The sequence below is a fragment of the Excalfactoria chinensis genome, chromosome 24 (genome assembly GCF_039878825.1).
Source record: "Excalfactoria chinensis isolate bCotChi1 chromosome 24, bCotChi1.hap2, whole genome shotgun sequence".
NCBI lineage: Eukaryota > Metazoa > Chordata > Aves > Galliformes > Phasianidae > Excalfactoria > Excalfactoria chinensis.
In genome coordinates this window covers 4125506-4140398 of record NC_092848.1, presented here as the reverse complement: position 1 = coordinate 4140398, position 14893 = coordinate 4125506, and the positions used below count along the sequence as shown (strand labels likewise).

Below are 14893 nucleotides of genomic sequence, written 5' to 3'. Positions count from 1 at the left end.
CTACTATGGCAGAAGGTACCAGCCCTGCTAAATTCGCTGGCCGTGGTCCTGAGTGGAAGGAGCAATCCTGGTCTTTCTTAAGACATGTCTCATGTCTCCTTTTATTTTCCCTCTACCGACACATTTCTCTCCATTTTCATTTCCCCCCGCCCATCCCCCCACACTCTTTTTTTTTTTTTTTTTTTTTTTTTTTTCTTTTCCTCCCTCTCTGCTTCTGTGCATTCTGTGCTTCCCGAGAATCATCCTGTTCCTTTGCAAAAAGACAGGCACTAGTGTTGTGTGTGCTCAAACATGGGATTGAATTAATTTTGTACTGTGAAACTTCTGCTACCTGTGACCTCGTTTTTCTCTGCAAACTTTCATTAAATATTTCTGCATCTCATTTGAGCTTTTGAGTTTTCTATCCACCATTTATGGCCTCTAGAACCGCCCGGGGAAAATGGCTTTGCTCTTGGTGTATATTGTATGAGTGATATTTGAGACCCTCCTCCATTCCCAGAAGAACAGGAGGTTGTGACACACTGCAGAGGCTTTCACAGGGAATTTTCTCCTGAATTGCATGGGAGTATGGCTTTGTAGTCAGTGATCATGAGTTCTTAAAGAAACACTTCTCCATTTGAAGGAGAATGGGAGGTTGTGAAGCAGCGCAGTGACTCTTGAGCACTGTCCCTAGCAGTCCATAGGAGATACGCCTGTCTAAGGCCAAACTAGTGGCTACTGCCCTTTGACTTGCAGTATTTCTGTCTACAACTGTCTACACAGGCGCAGCAGAGAGAGAACACAGCCTCTTCAGTGCTCACAGGAAAAGCTGTAGGCCATAATAACAATCAGCCCCACAGGCTTTTAGGAACAGGATGCCTCCTGCTCTCATATGTACTGCCTTGGGGTAAGACGAGAGTAGGAGATGGAACAGAACGGCATGGATGTCTCTCTGATGTTAAACACAGCTTATGTTGTCAGTTTTGCCTTCCTGCTCACCTCATGCCAGCTATGGCGGCGGTGCTCATTTCTCTAGAGAACTCAGGGAGGTGCACGCTGGTCAGGATGGAGTTTGGCGGCTCTGCAGGCAGCGCCCCCGCGTGCACGAAAGGCACCGTGCATCCGCCACGCCCAATGCAGTTCGTGCCCGGCCGCAGCCCCGGCTTCGCTTCCCGTGGGCTCACGGCGCAGTAATACACCGCCGCGTCGCCGAGCCGGGGCCTGGCGAGCCACAGGGCGCTGGAGCGTCGGTCTTCCGACACCGACAGCCGCCCCGCCGGTTCCGGCACCTCCTTGGAGCCTTTAAAAGCGCTGACGAGGAATGTGGGGCCTCGGCCCGGGAGCTGACGGTACCAGTGGATGTTGTAACTCTGTATACTGGGGTGTGAGCAGGTGACGTTGATGCCGGTGCCCTCGCTGGTCTCTGCCGTCGGCTCCTGCTGCACCTGAGCTCTGCTCACGGCTACTGCCGAGAAGATAAGAAACAGCACAGTCAGAAATTCCATGTGCTCCAACAGAAATTTCAGGCCAGAAGAGAGAGAGGCACAGCATTGGAGAAAAGTCGGGCAGACACAGGCGTGCGCGGCCGTGGCCCCGTCCCCAAACGGCTCCCGCATTCCGGCCCGGCTGCGGCAGCGCCGCTCACCCAGGAGCACCGCGGCCAGTCCCACCGGCACTGCCGCATCCCGCCTCCCCGCAGCCCGCGCCAGGCTCTGCTCCACCCGCGGCGACTCCTCCCCGTCGCCGACTCCAGGTCCGCCCCCGGGCTGCGCCCTGAACTCGCGTCACTCGGGGTTGCTCCGAGCTGCGAGAGTTGAGCGCCTTTGCTCGGTTTTGGTTCTGCGTGTCCTGCAGCGTAGCCCGGGTGCGGACGCGAATGCGAAGAGATGAGGGACTGCTGCGAAAACACCTCGGGCGTAGAGGTGTTGCCTGCTTGCCCACTTGCATTGTCATAAGCCGCATGGGCAAGAGAGAGCTCAGTAAGACGGGAAGAGACGGATAGTAGAACCCGACGCGGCCGAGCCCTGCTACAATTCGTCTCCATTTCAGCAGGCTATAGCTCAAATCTCTCATGCTTGGCTGTATGCCCAATTTGGTTATGGGGATAAAGTCTCCCCTAGCCACACTTTGTTGAGTGCCAAGACCTGCCCCTGTTCCATTAGACACATAAGGACCCCACCTTGTCACAGCAGCAGAGCCCCATACAGCAGAAATCTTGGGTAAATGTCAATGGACAGCAAAGTCCAAAGTGTGTTCCTGATATTGTGTGTTACTCAGAGAGCTTGTGGAGAGAGGGGAAGTATAGTCAGAGCCTTGACAAAGACTGATGCTGTTGACGCTGGCTAGACGAGTCAGACCTTTTGGGCCTTGCATTTAGGGCTTGAGAATCCCTTCCCTTATCCCTGACAAAATGCTGTAATGGAATCAGCAGGGGTGCACCATGCCTGGTTGCGCTCTATATGCTGGAAAAACAGTGATCCATTGTATGAGGAGAAGATAGAGCTCTCTATGGAAGAGTGACTTGTTTATGTCTCTCTAAATAATCTGAGTTGATTATGTCTGATGATGAAGACAGATGGTGTTCCCACTACCATAACGGAGTTGGGATGTATTTGCTGTCTCTAGACCCCTTCCTATTGTGTCTTACTAAATCCAACACTTGATTTCACACTTTATTGATGGGCCTTTCTTTGGGAAAGCATCCTGCACTACTTCTGTTCCCGTACTCTCATCCCTGGGGCAGAACAAAAGGATGCAAAAGTGGCAGGCAGAATTTTCCTGAGAGCAGTTTGAGGTAGGATAAGACTCAGAAGCTGGGCCACTTCTTACCAGAAGGGGAATGGAGACCCTAAGGGGCTACCCAACATGACATCAATTGCCTTTGCAGGACTCTTCCAGCACAAGAGCTGAATCTTAGGTCCACATGCATGTGTATTGCCCAAAAATGCTTGAGTGTCTCTTCCAGCCACTCCTAAGGTGCCTTCATCTAGGGCTAAACATAGCATAAAGCCAGGAATAAAATTGAACAGCATTGGAAAATAACATGGGGTCTATACTGGCAATGTTTGGCATTCAAGTGGAGCTTCTCAGAAAATATTATTGCTGTCTTTTCCCCTCAGAGATCTCTCTTGATAACCCTCCAAATCATCCACAAGTTACCTGCTTACCGCTCTATAGTATTTGTCCAGGAAATGAGTGCCCTGTGGCAATGCTGCCGTAGGAATGGTTCTCATCTGTTCCTGTTGCACCCCACAGTTGGTGTCCATTCTTGGAGTGATTTGATTTCCATCTTCAGACTCGTTAAGCATTTGCTGCATCCTTGAGTGTGTCCTTCCCTGCCTGTGTGGAAGAAGAGTGGCTTCTACTAAATCCAGCAATGTTGGTAAAAGCTTAGTGGACATAGATGTGGTTCTCTTTAGACGCTAAAAACAAGTACATGTAATGTAGCCAAAGGAAAGATTAAATCTGGCATCTGCCAAAATATTGTGTCTAGGCATATTATTTCAGGGAAAGTTTTCATATTACAACAAGTGTGTTTTCATCCGTGGGGGTTGATGTAAATTGATACTGGAATTCCCCTGCATTCCCCGGGCTATATTCACCTGCATCCAGATCTTTTGCACTTCAGCCAAGCCTCAGTAGTATGGAAGAGCAGCTGCTGGGAGTCTCAGGTGAGGTTCAATTTGGGGTATGATGGCAGGGCTGGATTTGAATGCTGTTGAATGTGAGGGTACCGCAATCACAGCACTCTTCAGCACAGTGTCTTGCTTGGCCCAGTTGTCTCCAAGATGAGAGAATCCACAGGTTTCCTTGACTTTCTTGCTGTTTTCCACCTCAAAACCTGCAGTCACACCTTCAGCCAGACCATTCCTGGTCCTTTTTATTTCTTTTTTGTTATAAAATACTCAGTGTCCACAGATTATCATGCCATCTGTGAAAGGCAGGGAATCAGGGAATCATAGCATACACTGGGGTAGAATAGGCAAACAGATAAAAGTCAGTGACTTCATCACCTTTCTCCACACAGGCTTAAGAAAATGTAAACCACAATCCTCTTGAGTCCTGTGTCCTTTGTAACACGTTGTTTTGTGTCTATTCCAAGAAATCTACTAAAAAATGGGAGTCGTGGTGTGACGAAAGCACAAGTGGAGAATGCCTTCTGGTGAGTGAGAGGAGAGGGAGCAGGGAGAACTATGAAGATGATGCAGGTGTCAGAAACAACCATAAAAAGCAGAGCAATTTGCTCAATAAGGAAGAAACCATGAAATTCATTTCCCAGAGTCAAGGGTAAGAACAGTCCCAGCAACCCAGCCGAAGTGCACAACGGTACTGCTGCTGTATTTCAGAATACTGTGTATGTCAATCAAGGAGCAACACTGAGAAAACTAGACATTCAGTGATACTCAGATGTCTGTCCTTCACCTGGAAACAGAAGTTTCTTCTGATGACACAGAAATTCTCCACTTTTGAAAACAATGCTATACCAGATCTCAAGAATATGAACTAAGGAAGACATACAAGGGGATTCTTTGGCGCCTTTCACTTCCCACAGTGACAAAGGGGAGGCCATTCCCATCAAGATTTGGAGACACGTGGAAAAGATAATGAAAACAAGCCCACGTGTCAACTGGTGTGGTCTGTTTAAGCCCAGAAGAATCAGTTTGGTCACCTATGTCCTGCTCTCCTTTGCCATGGCTCTAAAATTTGCAGTGTCACTGCTGTTTTGTTGAAGCCATTGTCCCCAGACCAAGTGTCACTATATCCCTTCTCCTGGTCTCTCTAGGTATTCCCTTCTCTCCCAGTTGCTGCATCCTGTGGCAAACAGCCCTCTGAAAATAAGGACTACTTCATCTCAAAGTAGCCAGCAGATTCCCATGGAAACTTCTTTATGCCTGGGTCGAGAGATGGGATGACTTTACGGAAGCAGGTGGGTGTTGGGAGATGTTAGGGGCACCAAGGGAAGACTAGATCTAGGCTGCAGGCACTAATCAGATAAACACAAACATTCCAGACTTCTCTAGATTTGCTCAAATTTTGAGGTATCCAGGCTGCACCAGCACCTGATGCCAGGGAACACTGTAGGCCCTGGGACCTGCTGGACTTGTGCACGGGGTCAGGCTAATTCTGCAGAAGCACATATCATGTGTGCATGCACTAAAACACACCCGTGCCTGCACACCAGTGTTGTTACTTCAATGCCCTGCAAAAATAAATAAATAAATAAATAATTGAAAAAAATCAATCAATGCAGTCACACAAACAGAAGCTTGTGCACACTTCGGGTACATGTGTGTACTCAACACCAATGCACATGCTCACATATGGCTGGATAGGGTCAGGCTGAGTATATGGGATGCTGACTGAGGAGACACTGGGGGCCTTTCTGGCAGGGCAAGGCTGCAGTGCTCTGAGCAGGATAGGGCTCCAGATGAGATGACAGCACAGACTGTAGATGTGCAGGGACAGCCCAGTGAGTGGAGCCCAAGGAAGTCACACAGTTTCTTTGTAGGTCATTGGTTTGAGAAAGAGAACTGAAACCCAGCAGTCCAAGCCATCTGCCTTGGTATCGGAACTCATAAGACCATTGGACCAAGTTGGGTTGGAGAAAAAGAGGATGACAAGGCAAATGTGCGTGCAGGGTAGCCCCAGCCAGTATCACTTGCCTGAGCTGGATCCATCTCAGCACTTGAGCTGAGTTCTCTTCCAAGACTGACTCATTCCTGTCCCAGAAGTACCGGGTCCTCTCAATGTCAGCTCTCAGAAGAAGCCTGCATGAGAGAATGGGTGAGGCATAAGCCAGGAAATGAACAAGCAGCATTAAGAGAAGCAGCTCATGTCATTTTCTGTTTTCCATTCACCACAAGCACCTTAGAAAATTGTCACTTCCATGAAAGCTATGCCTGGGCCTGAGGCAGTGCAGGGTCTACATTAAAGACAGCCTGATTTCTGATTCATCAACATCTCTCACCTCTTTCTTCTTGGTAGCCACATGAGTCTGAAGCCCTTCTCCTACATCCTTTTCTGATCATGACTGCCTTGGGCTTGGCTGGGATGGATTTTCCACTAAGAGAAAGACAGCAGCCCTCTTGCATCTGGCCAGCCTTTCATTATAATCTCTGGATTAAGTGAAGACCGTCTTTTGGTCCCCTGTGTAGTTTTACAGGGTGACAAACATCTTCCTTTGGATGAAAGGCTGAGAGTCCTGGGACTTGAGAACATCAGGGAGATCTTTCTAGTTCTTAAAAATAACAAATTGGCAGGTGCTAAAACTGCTAAATCAAGCACAGGAATGAGTTGCCAAAGGCCCCATCCTACCTAGCCTGTGAACATCTCCAGGAGTAGGGCACCCACAAATCCTCTGGGTTGCTGGTTCCAGCACTTTACCACACACTCAGTGAAAAGATATACCTGGAGATGAAGATTGGGATGCAGAACTCCAGATGGAGCTGACAGTCACCTCCCTTGTCCTGCTGGGAACTTTACTTTTGATCCAGTCACAGATACTTCTGGCTTTCTGGGATGCAAGTGAACGCTGATGGCTCATGTGAAGCTTTTCATCCCAATTTCTACTTTACAGGGCTGCTCTCAAGCCATCCTTCTCTCTGTCGGTATAGATATCTGGGGTTTCCCCAACACAAATGGAACACCTTGCACTCAGCATCGTTGAACCTCATATGTGCATAAGGGTTCATCCTTCAAGCTTGTGCAGTTCTCTTAAAATGGCATCTCTTTATTCTGTTATATCAACTGCACCACTGAGCTTGGTGTCATCCCCAAACTTGCTGAGGATGCAGTTGACCCCAATATCCATGTTATTATTAAACAGCTTCTCAGTGACATGGGCACTGGTATTGAGTGCACCAAAGTAGCTATGAGAGAAAATCTGAAGAATCGTGACCAGGAGATCAAGGGATGTGAATTTCCTCCTCTGTTCTTGTGAGACCCCACAGGGAGTACAGCGTTCAGCTGTGCAACCACCATCATCCGAAAGACACTGACGTGTTGGACTGATTCCAGAGAAAGGCCATGAATGTGATCTGACAGCTGGAGCATTCCTGCTATGAGAGATTTGTTGTTGTTGTTTATCCTGGAGAAGAGAAGGCTCTGGGGGGACTTTAGAACAGCATTCCATTATGTAAGAGTGCTCATAAGAGAGATGGGGAGGCATTCTTAATCAGTGATAGTAAGGATAGGACAAGGTGTACTGGCTTTCAAGTAAAACCAAGTAGAGTTAGGTGAGATATTAGGAAGAAGTTCTGTCCAATGAAGATGGTGAGGCACTGGAACAGGCTGCCCAGAGATGTTGTGGGTACCCCATCCTGTGAAGTGTTCAGGGCCGGGTTGGATTAGACTTCAAGGCATAAAATCTAGTGGAATGTATCCCTGCTAGTGGAGGAAATGGATCTAGAAGATGTTCCAGGTTCCTTCCAACACTAACTCTTCTATTTTTGTGTGTGTGTATGTGAACTGTCAGATTGCACAGAGCAGGGACAAGCCAAGACAATCAAGAACTGACTTCCAGAGACCAGTGTTTCATGGGATAGAGTTAAATCCTAGCAGAGAATCTACACACATGGCAAAGTCAAGAAATGTGTCCGTGATAGTAAGCTGAGAAGTCAGGGAAAGAGAATCACAACTCACATCATCATGTACAGGAAACATTGGGTAACCAGCTGATGCTTGCTGGAGCTCCATTGTGAGGGAGGCACTTCCTACAGCCCACTGCAGTAAACCAGGCTGAAGTCACTTGCCTGCTTTGGATCCATGCAGCACATGAGCTGTGTCATCTGCCTCAACACTGCAATCATGCACTACAAATCTTTGGGTATTTCATTGCAGCACTTCAAAGAGTCCTTCATTAGAGAATGGGCAGGGCAAAACACCTGGAAATGAATAGGAAGCAGCACAGGAAATCAAAAGAGAGCCCATATGATGAGAAGGGAAGGCATGTATTCCAGGTTAGCTTGTCAGAAAATTATTGCCTGTATCAAGGGTGTCTCTTAGCCTGAAGCAATACAGAACCAGTATAAAAGGCAGCCCAGATTCCAGCTTTTCCATCCTCTTCTCTTGTCTCCTTGTTGGGAACCAGGTAAGTGTGAAGCCCTCTGCTGTACTCTTGAAAAGTGAGATTTTGCTTCAATAGAAACGTTACCAGATAGTGATAGTAGATAGTGGTGGTGGAGAGTGTAGAACGGATAATGTCTGTGCAGAGTGTGTTTGTGACACAGATTACATGGCTTCAGATTTATATGGTCAGTGAGAGTCTCCCTGGGCCACACTGTTCTGTATAGGGCCCTGGCACAACGAAGGGATGTGGCACCATATTACAGCTCTCACGACCATCCATAGTAGCTGCCTTGGTTCTCTTATGAGAGGCTACCCAGGCTGTCCCTCACATATCCTTGTGATTTACATCCTTGTATCTCTCTCTCCCAAGTGATGTCCTGCTACACCCAGTGCCAGCCATGCCGGCCCTGTGGCCCAACTCCTCTGGCCAGCAGCTGCAATGAGCCCTGTGTCAGGCAGTGCCAGAGTTCCAATGTTGCCATTGAGCCCTCTCCTGTGGTGGTGACCCTGCCCGGACCCATCCTCAGCTCCTTCCCTCAGAACACCGTTGTGGGATCCTCCACCTCTGCTGCTGTTGGCAGCATCCTCAGCTCTGAGGGTGTGCCCATCACCTCGGGGGGCTTTGACTTGTCCGGCATCGGTAGCCGCTACTGTGGCAGAAGGTACCAGCCCTGCTAAATTCGCTGGCCATGATCCTGGAGAAATACAATAATAAACCTTGAATGTGGTGCTGGATGAAGAAGGAATCTTCAAGCCCCTGCTTTTAGAAGCCCTCACCATCCTCATCTACTCTGGGAAATGCTGAGGAATGGGGTTTCTGACAGCCTGCTTCATGTCTCACCTTCCATTCCTCATTTCACCTACCTAACACTTTCTCCACTTATTCTCCAATCCTTTTTTTTCCTATGATCCCTGAGATTTGAGGTTCCTCAGAACCAATCCAAAATGTAATACAAAATAATGCACATTCCCTGCATGAACTCAAATGAGGGATTGTGTGAATCCTGTACTGCAGAGCCTCTGCTCAAAGTGATCTCATTTTCCTTTTTAGACATTCATTAAAGATTTCTGCATCTTAATTTATGTCTGTGATATTATTTCCACTCTGAGTGACCTCGAGATCGGCCCAGAGAGAATGGCTTTACTCCTGGTGGGTATAGGATGAATGTTTATGGAGATCCTTCTCCATTCCCATTAGAATGAGAGGGTGTGACAGACTGCAGAGGCTGCTCTCTTCATCATTGTCCCTTGCAGATGTAGAAGATATTCCTGGGAACGGCAGAGGAAGCAGCTATTGGCCTTTGACTATAATTTTTATGCCTACAACTATACAGGTCCAACATAGAGAGAACACAACCTCTGCAGCACTCACAGAAAATGTTCTGACTGTGTGTAAGGCCATGGGAATAAACAACCATGCAGGCTCTTAGGAACAGGACTCCTACCGCTCTTGTATGTACTCTGGGGAAATATGAAAGTAGGAGATGGAATAGAACTGTTTGGACATCTCTCTGATGTCAAACACAGCTTAAATTGACAGTTTTGCCGTCCTGTCCACCACAAACGGAACTCTGACTGACACTGGTGTCAGTCAGTGGTTGCAATGTCTGCAGTGCTCACTTCTCTCGAGAACTCAGGGAGGTGCACCCTGGTCAGGATGGAGTTTGGCGGCCCTAACATGCAGCACTCCCCGCAGGCACGGACGGCACTGTGCCCCCGCCACGTCCAAAGCGGTTCATGCCCGGCTGCAGCTCCGGCTTCATTTCCCGTGGGTTTACGGCGCAGTAATACACCGCCGCGTCCGCGAGCCGGGGCCGGGCGAGCCAGAGGGCGCTGGAGAGGCGGTCTTCCGACACCGACAGCCGCCCCGCCGGGTCCGGCACCTCCTTGGAACCTTTAAAAACGTTCACAATGAATGCGGGGCCTCTGCCCGGGAATTGACGATACCAGTAAATGTCCTGAGTGGACTGTATGTTGGGGTGTGAGCAGGTGATGTTGATGCCGGTGCCCTCTCTGGTCTCTGCCGACGGCTCCTGTTGCACCTGCGCTCTGCTCACAACCACTGCAGAGAAGAAAAGAAGCAGCAAGCTGAGAAAATCCATTTTCTCCTACTGACATTTCATGAAGGAGGAGAGAGTGTTGCACGAAGTCGAAAAGATGTCGGAAGGACAGAAAAGGTGCCCGGCCCCGGCCTCAGGCAGCCATCTTCCCGGCCCCGCCGACGACAGTTCCACGCACCCAGGAGCACAGCGGCCAGCCCCGCCAGCCCCTCAGCCCGGCACTGCCGCATCCCGCTGCTCCGCCGCACGCGCCGCTCTACCCCCACCTGCCCCGGCTCTGCTCCGCCCGCGGAGCCTCCACCCCGCAGCCGCCACCAGCTCCACCTCGCGGCTGCTCGGAACCATCTCGTTGTCTTTCTGGAATCTCGTAATGGCATCTAATTATATGTGCTCCGAAACACGTCGTTGAGGAAGGATTGAATTAAATGCAGTTGGCCAGTAATTCCCCGAGTTCCTTTTCTTAGCTCTTCTGAATGTTCTTGATGCATGTTGTTTTTTCCTATCTATGACCTCCATCCGTCCAATGTCATGACTCCTGAGAGATGACAGAAAGCTGCGTCACAATGACAGCACCCTATCAAACACCCTTGGATACATCCCACACCATCTCAAGTTCACAAGTATGTCCAACTGGATTAAGTCCTCCATTTGGTTTTCTTTCTTCATAGGGAGTGTTTCTTCAATTCCTTGAATTTTGTGAATGAATCTCAGGGGCCTTGTAGGTCTGTCTAAAAGAATTATAATGAAAATGGTGGAAGAAGAAGCAATCATTTTATTAGCCTTATAGTTCTCACTGTTTCTGACATCTCATGGTCCCATGGAAATACAACCTCCTTAGCTTCCTTTTTTGCTGCCACATTGGACTTAAGGACCCCTTTCTGACTATTCTTCCCTGGCAAGTTGTCATGTCAGGCTGGCCAGCAGTGTTCTTGACTGCATCTCTGCATGGGCAGCAATGTCTCAGGGCTGCTCACAGTTGGACTGCCACTTTTAAATTCAGAAATCTCCAGAATTCCTGATGTGCAGCCATAGTGCTAATCCAGCATTTGTTGGGGTGGTGAACTGGAAGACACACATGGAAGAGTTGTAAGGGATTGCACACTGATATGCAGACAAACATTTGAGGTCCTTTTGCAGCATTGGAGTTGCCATTCCTTGCCAAGGAAATCAAACAGCCAAGACTTCATCAAATTGCAGAATCCACTATGAAGGGGAGATGTCTCTTTTAAGTCTCACTCACCTTTTCTTCTTCCTACAGTGATAATGTTCCAGTTCAGCCTCTTCTGATGAGCCCCCTCAATGGATTTCATATTTTCTTTCAGGGTCTAGAGGGCTGTGTCTCTTCTGAATCTGCATTTATGTAACTAAATCAAGAGCATTTTTCTTGTTCCAGGATATCATCATCTTCCAGCCTTAATCATCCCGACTACCTTAATCTATAGTGTGTTTGCCATGGCCACCAATTTCTGTGCCTTCCTTGCTTTGTGTTGTTCAGCCTCTGGTCTTAGACTGGGGAAACCCTTGAAGTGCAGCTGAGCATCTGAGTAGCACAGACATCCTGAAGGGTTCTGGGTGTGCTGGCTGACACTGGGCTAAACAAGAGACGACTTTGTGCCCTGGCAGCCAAGGGGTCCAACTGAATTTTTGAATGTACTAAGCACTCCATAGCCTACTGATCAATAAAGGTTATTCGCTCACCATTGTTTGTCTTGGTATGCCCACCTGGTATGTATTTTGCAGTACTGGGCTCAAAAACATAGCAGGTTTTTAAGGTGCTTAAAGCGGCCAGAGGAGGGCAGCAGAACTGATAGGGGGACTGGAAGGCATATCCTGTGAGGAGAGTTTGAGGACATGTGGGCTGTAAAGCTCTGAGGTGACCTCATCACTCTCTACAACTTCCCAAAGAGGGAGAGCAGAGAGGGAAGTGCTGGTCTCTTCTCCCTGTTATCTGCTGACAGGACATGTGGGGGAATGGCACAAAACTGTACCAGGAGATGTTCAGGTCAGACAGTAGCGATACTGTAAATCAGTTGATCATGAAACACACAACAACTCAAAACGGAGTACTAGAAGCTAAGCATTCTTTATTTTCAGTGCTGGATGTGTGGGGGATAAGCTCCACCTATCATGTGTATGTTGCACAAAATATCTTCAGCTTTTATTCTTTGCTTATGCAACATATGAAAACATTTTCCTGTACAGTAAATAGATATTCCATACTTCCCATTAATGTTGTTGGGTATTGGGTAGTTGGTGCCTGCGTGCACCTGGGGTGGAGTCAGGGAGGTCACAAGTGTCTGACAGGGGCAGTCACCTGTACCACTATATAGGGTTTGTTGCAAGGCATTAAACTTGTACTTTCGGCGTTACGCACTGTGTGTGAGTCCCGTCTGTTCCCCGTGTGCTGAGGCACGGTACTTTCACATGGCAGCCTTAACTTGTCGCTGGATCGGGAGGTGACAAACGTAGGGCTCTGTGTCATCACACATGTTCAGACATTTTGTGGTGGTGATCCCACAGCCCTCTGGATGAAGTCATAGTGATTTTCCTTCCTGTGCTCACTGCTTGAACCCCATTTCACCAGTGCTCAGTTGGCTTTTTGACTTGATAGCACAAGAACTGCATTCACAATATTTGCTGAATCAAAGTAGAACTTCCCTTATCTACTTAATTCAAGGTGTCTCACTATAATCTACTTGGTACAAGAGCACAGAGTCTTCCTGTTTTGTAAACAAACTCCAGTGTATCCATCAAGGAGTATTAGCAAGCTTAACAATATTGCCACAACTGTTGTCACTAGGAAAAATTAGTTGAATGTGTAGGTGGTCAAACAGTGGAACAGGCTTCCTAGTGATGTGAGTGACACCCCATGCCTGTCAGTGTTGACAGATGTTTGGACAGTGCTTTCGTCCATATGCTTTTCCTTGCAGTTAGCGCTAATGAACCTGGTGACATTTGAAGTGCCCTTCCAGTTCCTCTTCTCTCCTCTCCCCTAACTGTATTACCAGGAAGACAGAGATTAACAGAATCTATTGGTTACCGGAATTGGGGATGATGTCCTATACCCATTTACACATCGGTGATATGAATAGCACTTGAACTTTGCACAAATGGAGACTCTCTCTCTTATTTACTTCCAACACTGAGTATGCTTCTATCTCTACTGTTTGTTTGCATCTTTCTTTTCCCCCTTTTTTTATTCTTCTTATAGAAGATAAAGATTCACTGAAACATGGAGTTAACTCCATAATGCTACGTTATCAACTCCTGAACTCTGTGATAATCTACAGACCATAACAGAGATCAGCTTTGTAAAGAGACTCTCTCCATTATTGTGATTTCCTTCTGGTCTCATTCCTGGGTGTAACTGGTCTCTCCTGTGATCATTATATAGGTACTTTTGAGGTCAGTCACTCTGATGTCTGATTCTTAACATCACCCATTGATGTTAGTCTGACCAGGGCTTCTGGGATCACTTTGAATCTCCAGTGAAATACTGTATATGTATTGGTATGCATACTGTTATTGATAGGTTTGTTAAACACATCTATATCAGTCTAAACTTGTTAGATTAGCTCAGAATTTCTTTATACTACTTATATGTGCTGCTACAATTAATTCCTTAATGAATATAGCCTCTGAGTTTAAGTGTATTATGGATGGCTACAGATTTGCTACTAAGATTTCTACTTACTCCTGGGCTGGGAACCCCCTTATAGTGCACTGTGCTACAACTGTCAGCTGTACCTGTGACCTCCCCAGGCAGCTGTCTGGGAACAACCACTCCACAGTCACCCAACAGAAGGGGTCGCTCCTTGGCTGTGCTATCATTAACCTGAACCTGAGCCCAAGGAGACAGAGTTGAGGGTGATGGAACACACTCTGGAACTTCACACACTTCCCAGTAACCCTCTCAGAAAGACAGCCTCCTCCTGACACGGTTGGGGGATAGTAGCAGGCCTTGGGCTGTGTGCCATGAATTGGGTGTCCCTTGCAATCCAGGAGCACTTCCTGGGCACTCAGATTCCAATGAGGGCCATGAAGGTGCTGTTGGCTGATGACCAAAGAACTCTTCACCAATTTGACACTGAATCAGTCCTTCTTCCCATGGCCCAGCAACCCTGGGACTCATGTTCCTCTGGTTTGATGTTGCAACTGCCCAAGTGTTTGGCCCTGGCATGAATTCACACCAGGTCCATGAGCTGCAGAAGTATACTTGTGATTGGTTTAGTATGGGAGATAATTCCTGCCATATGTGGCAATGAGAATGCAATGGAAGCATGCCTACTCAGCAGTGGTGGGCAGGATTTCTCATCCTTTCTCCCTGTGCATTAAGCTGACCCCACCCTTTTGATCCTTAGTCTTGGAGAGATCCACTCTGTCCTGGCCTGGAGAGGCGGGATGTGGGAATTGGAGAAGTAGGGGTGAATGTGACTGCACTCATACATTCCTAGTACTATGATGGGCAATTCAGCTCAGGATACAAATTGGTGTGAGTCAGTCTTTGTTGAAGCCTAAGTTCTGCAGTATTAGAGGGTGAACTTTGCAGGCATAGAAAAAGAGGACTGAAGATACGAAAGTTTGCATTTCTATGCCAGGGCTGGGAAACATCTCTGCCAGGCTTGCTCTGAGGTTGTTCAGCTTGAGACTGTTGGACATGTAAGTCACACAAACACTCACCTACTCAGGTACATGTGTGGAATCACGCAAACTCCTATACCCATAGGCACCTACATAAATCCAGGCCAAAAGCTATAGTTGTTTCACTCCAGTGGCCTACCAAGCAT

General features: G+C 47.8%; 1 pseudogene and 1 gene segment (V, D, J or C); one reads left to right on the top strand and one right to left on the bottom strand.

Annotated features, from left to right (window-relative positions):
- The first annotated feature begins 7868 nt into the window (after nucleotides 1-7868).
- On the top strand, nucleotides 7869-8724 carry LOC140262523 (feather keratin Cos1-2-like; annotated as a pseudogene).
- Nucleotides 8725-9719: 995 nt separating this feature from the next.
- LOC140262522 (T cell receptor alpha variable 4-like) lies at nucleotides 9720-10336 on the bottom strand. The segment is given in 2 exon segments: nucleotides 9720-10108; nucleotides 10285-10336. Coding segments are annotated over 2 exon segments (441 nt in total).
- Between the last annotated feature and the right edge of the window lie 4557 nt (nucleotides 10337-14893).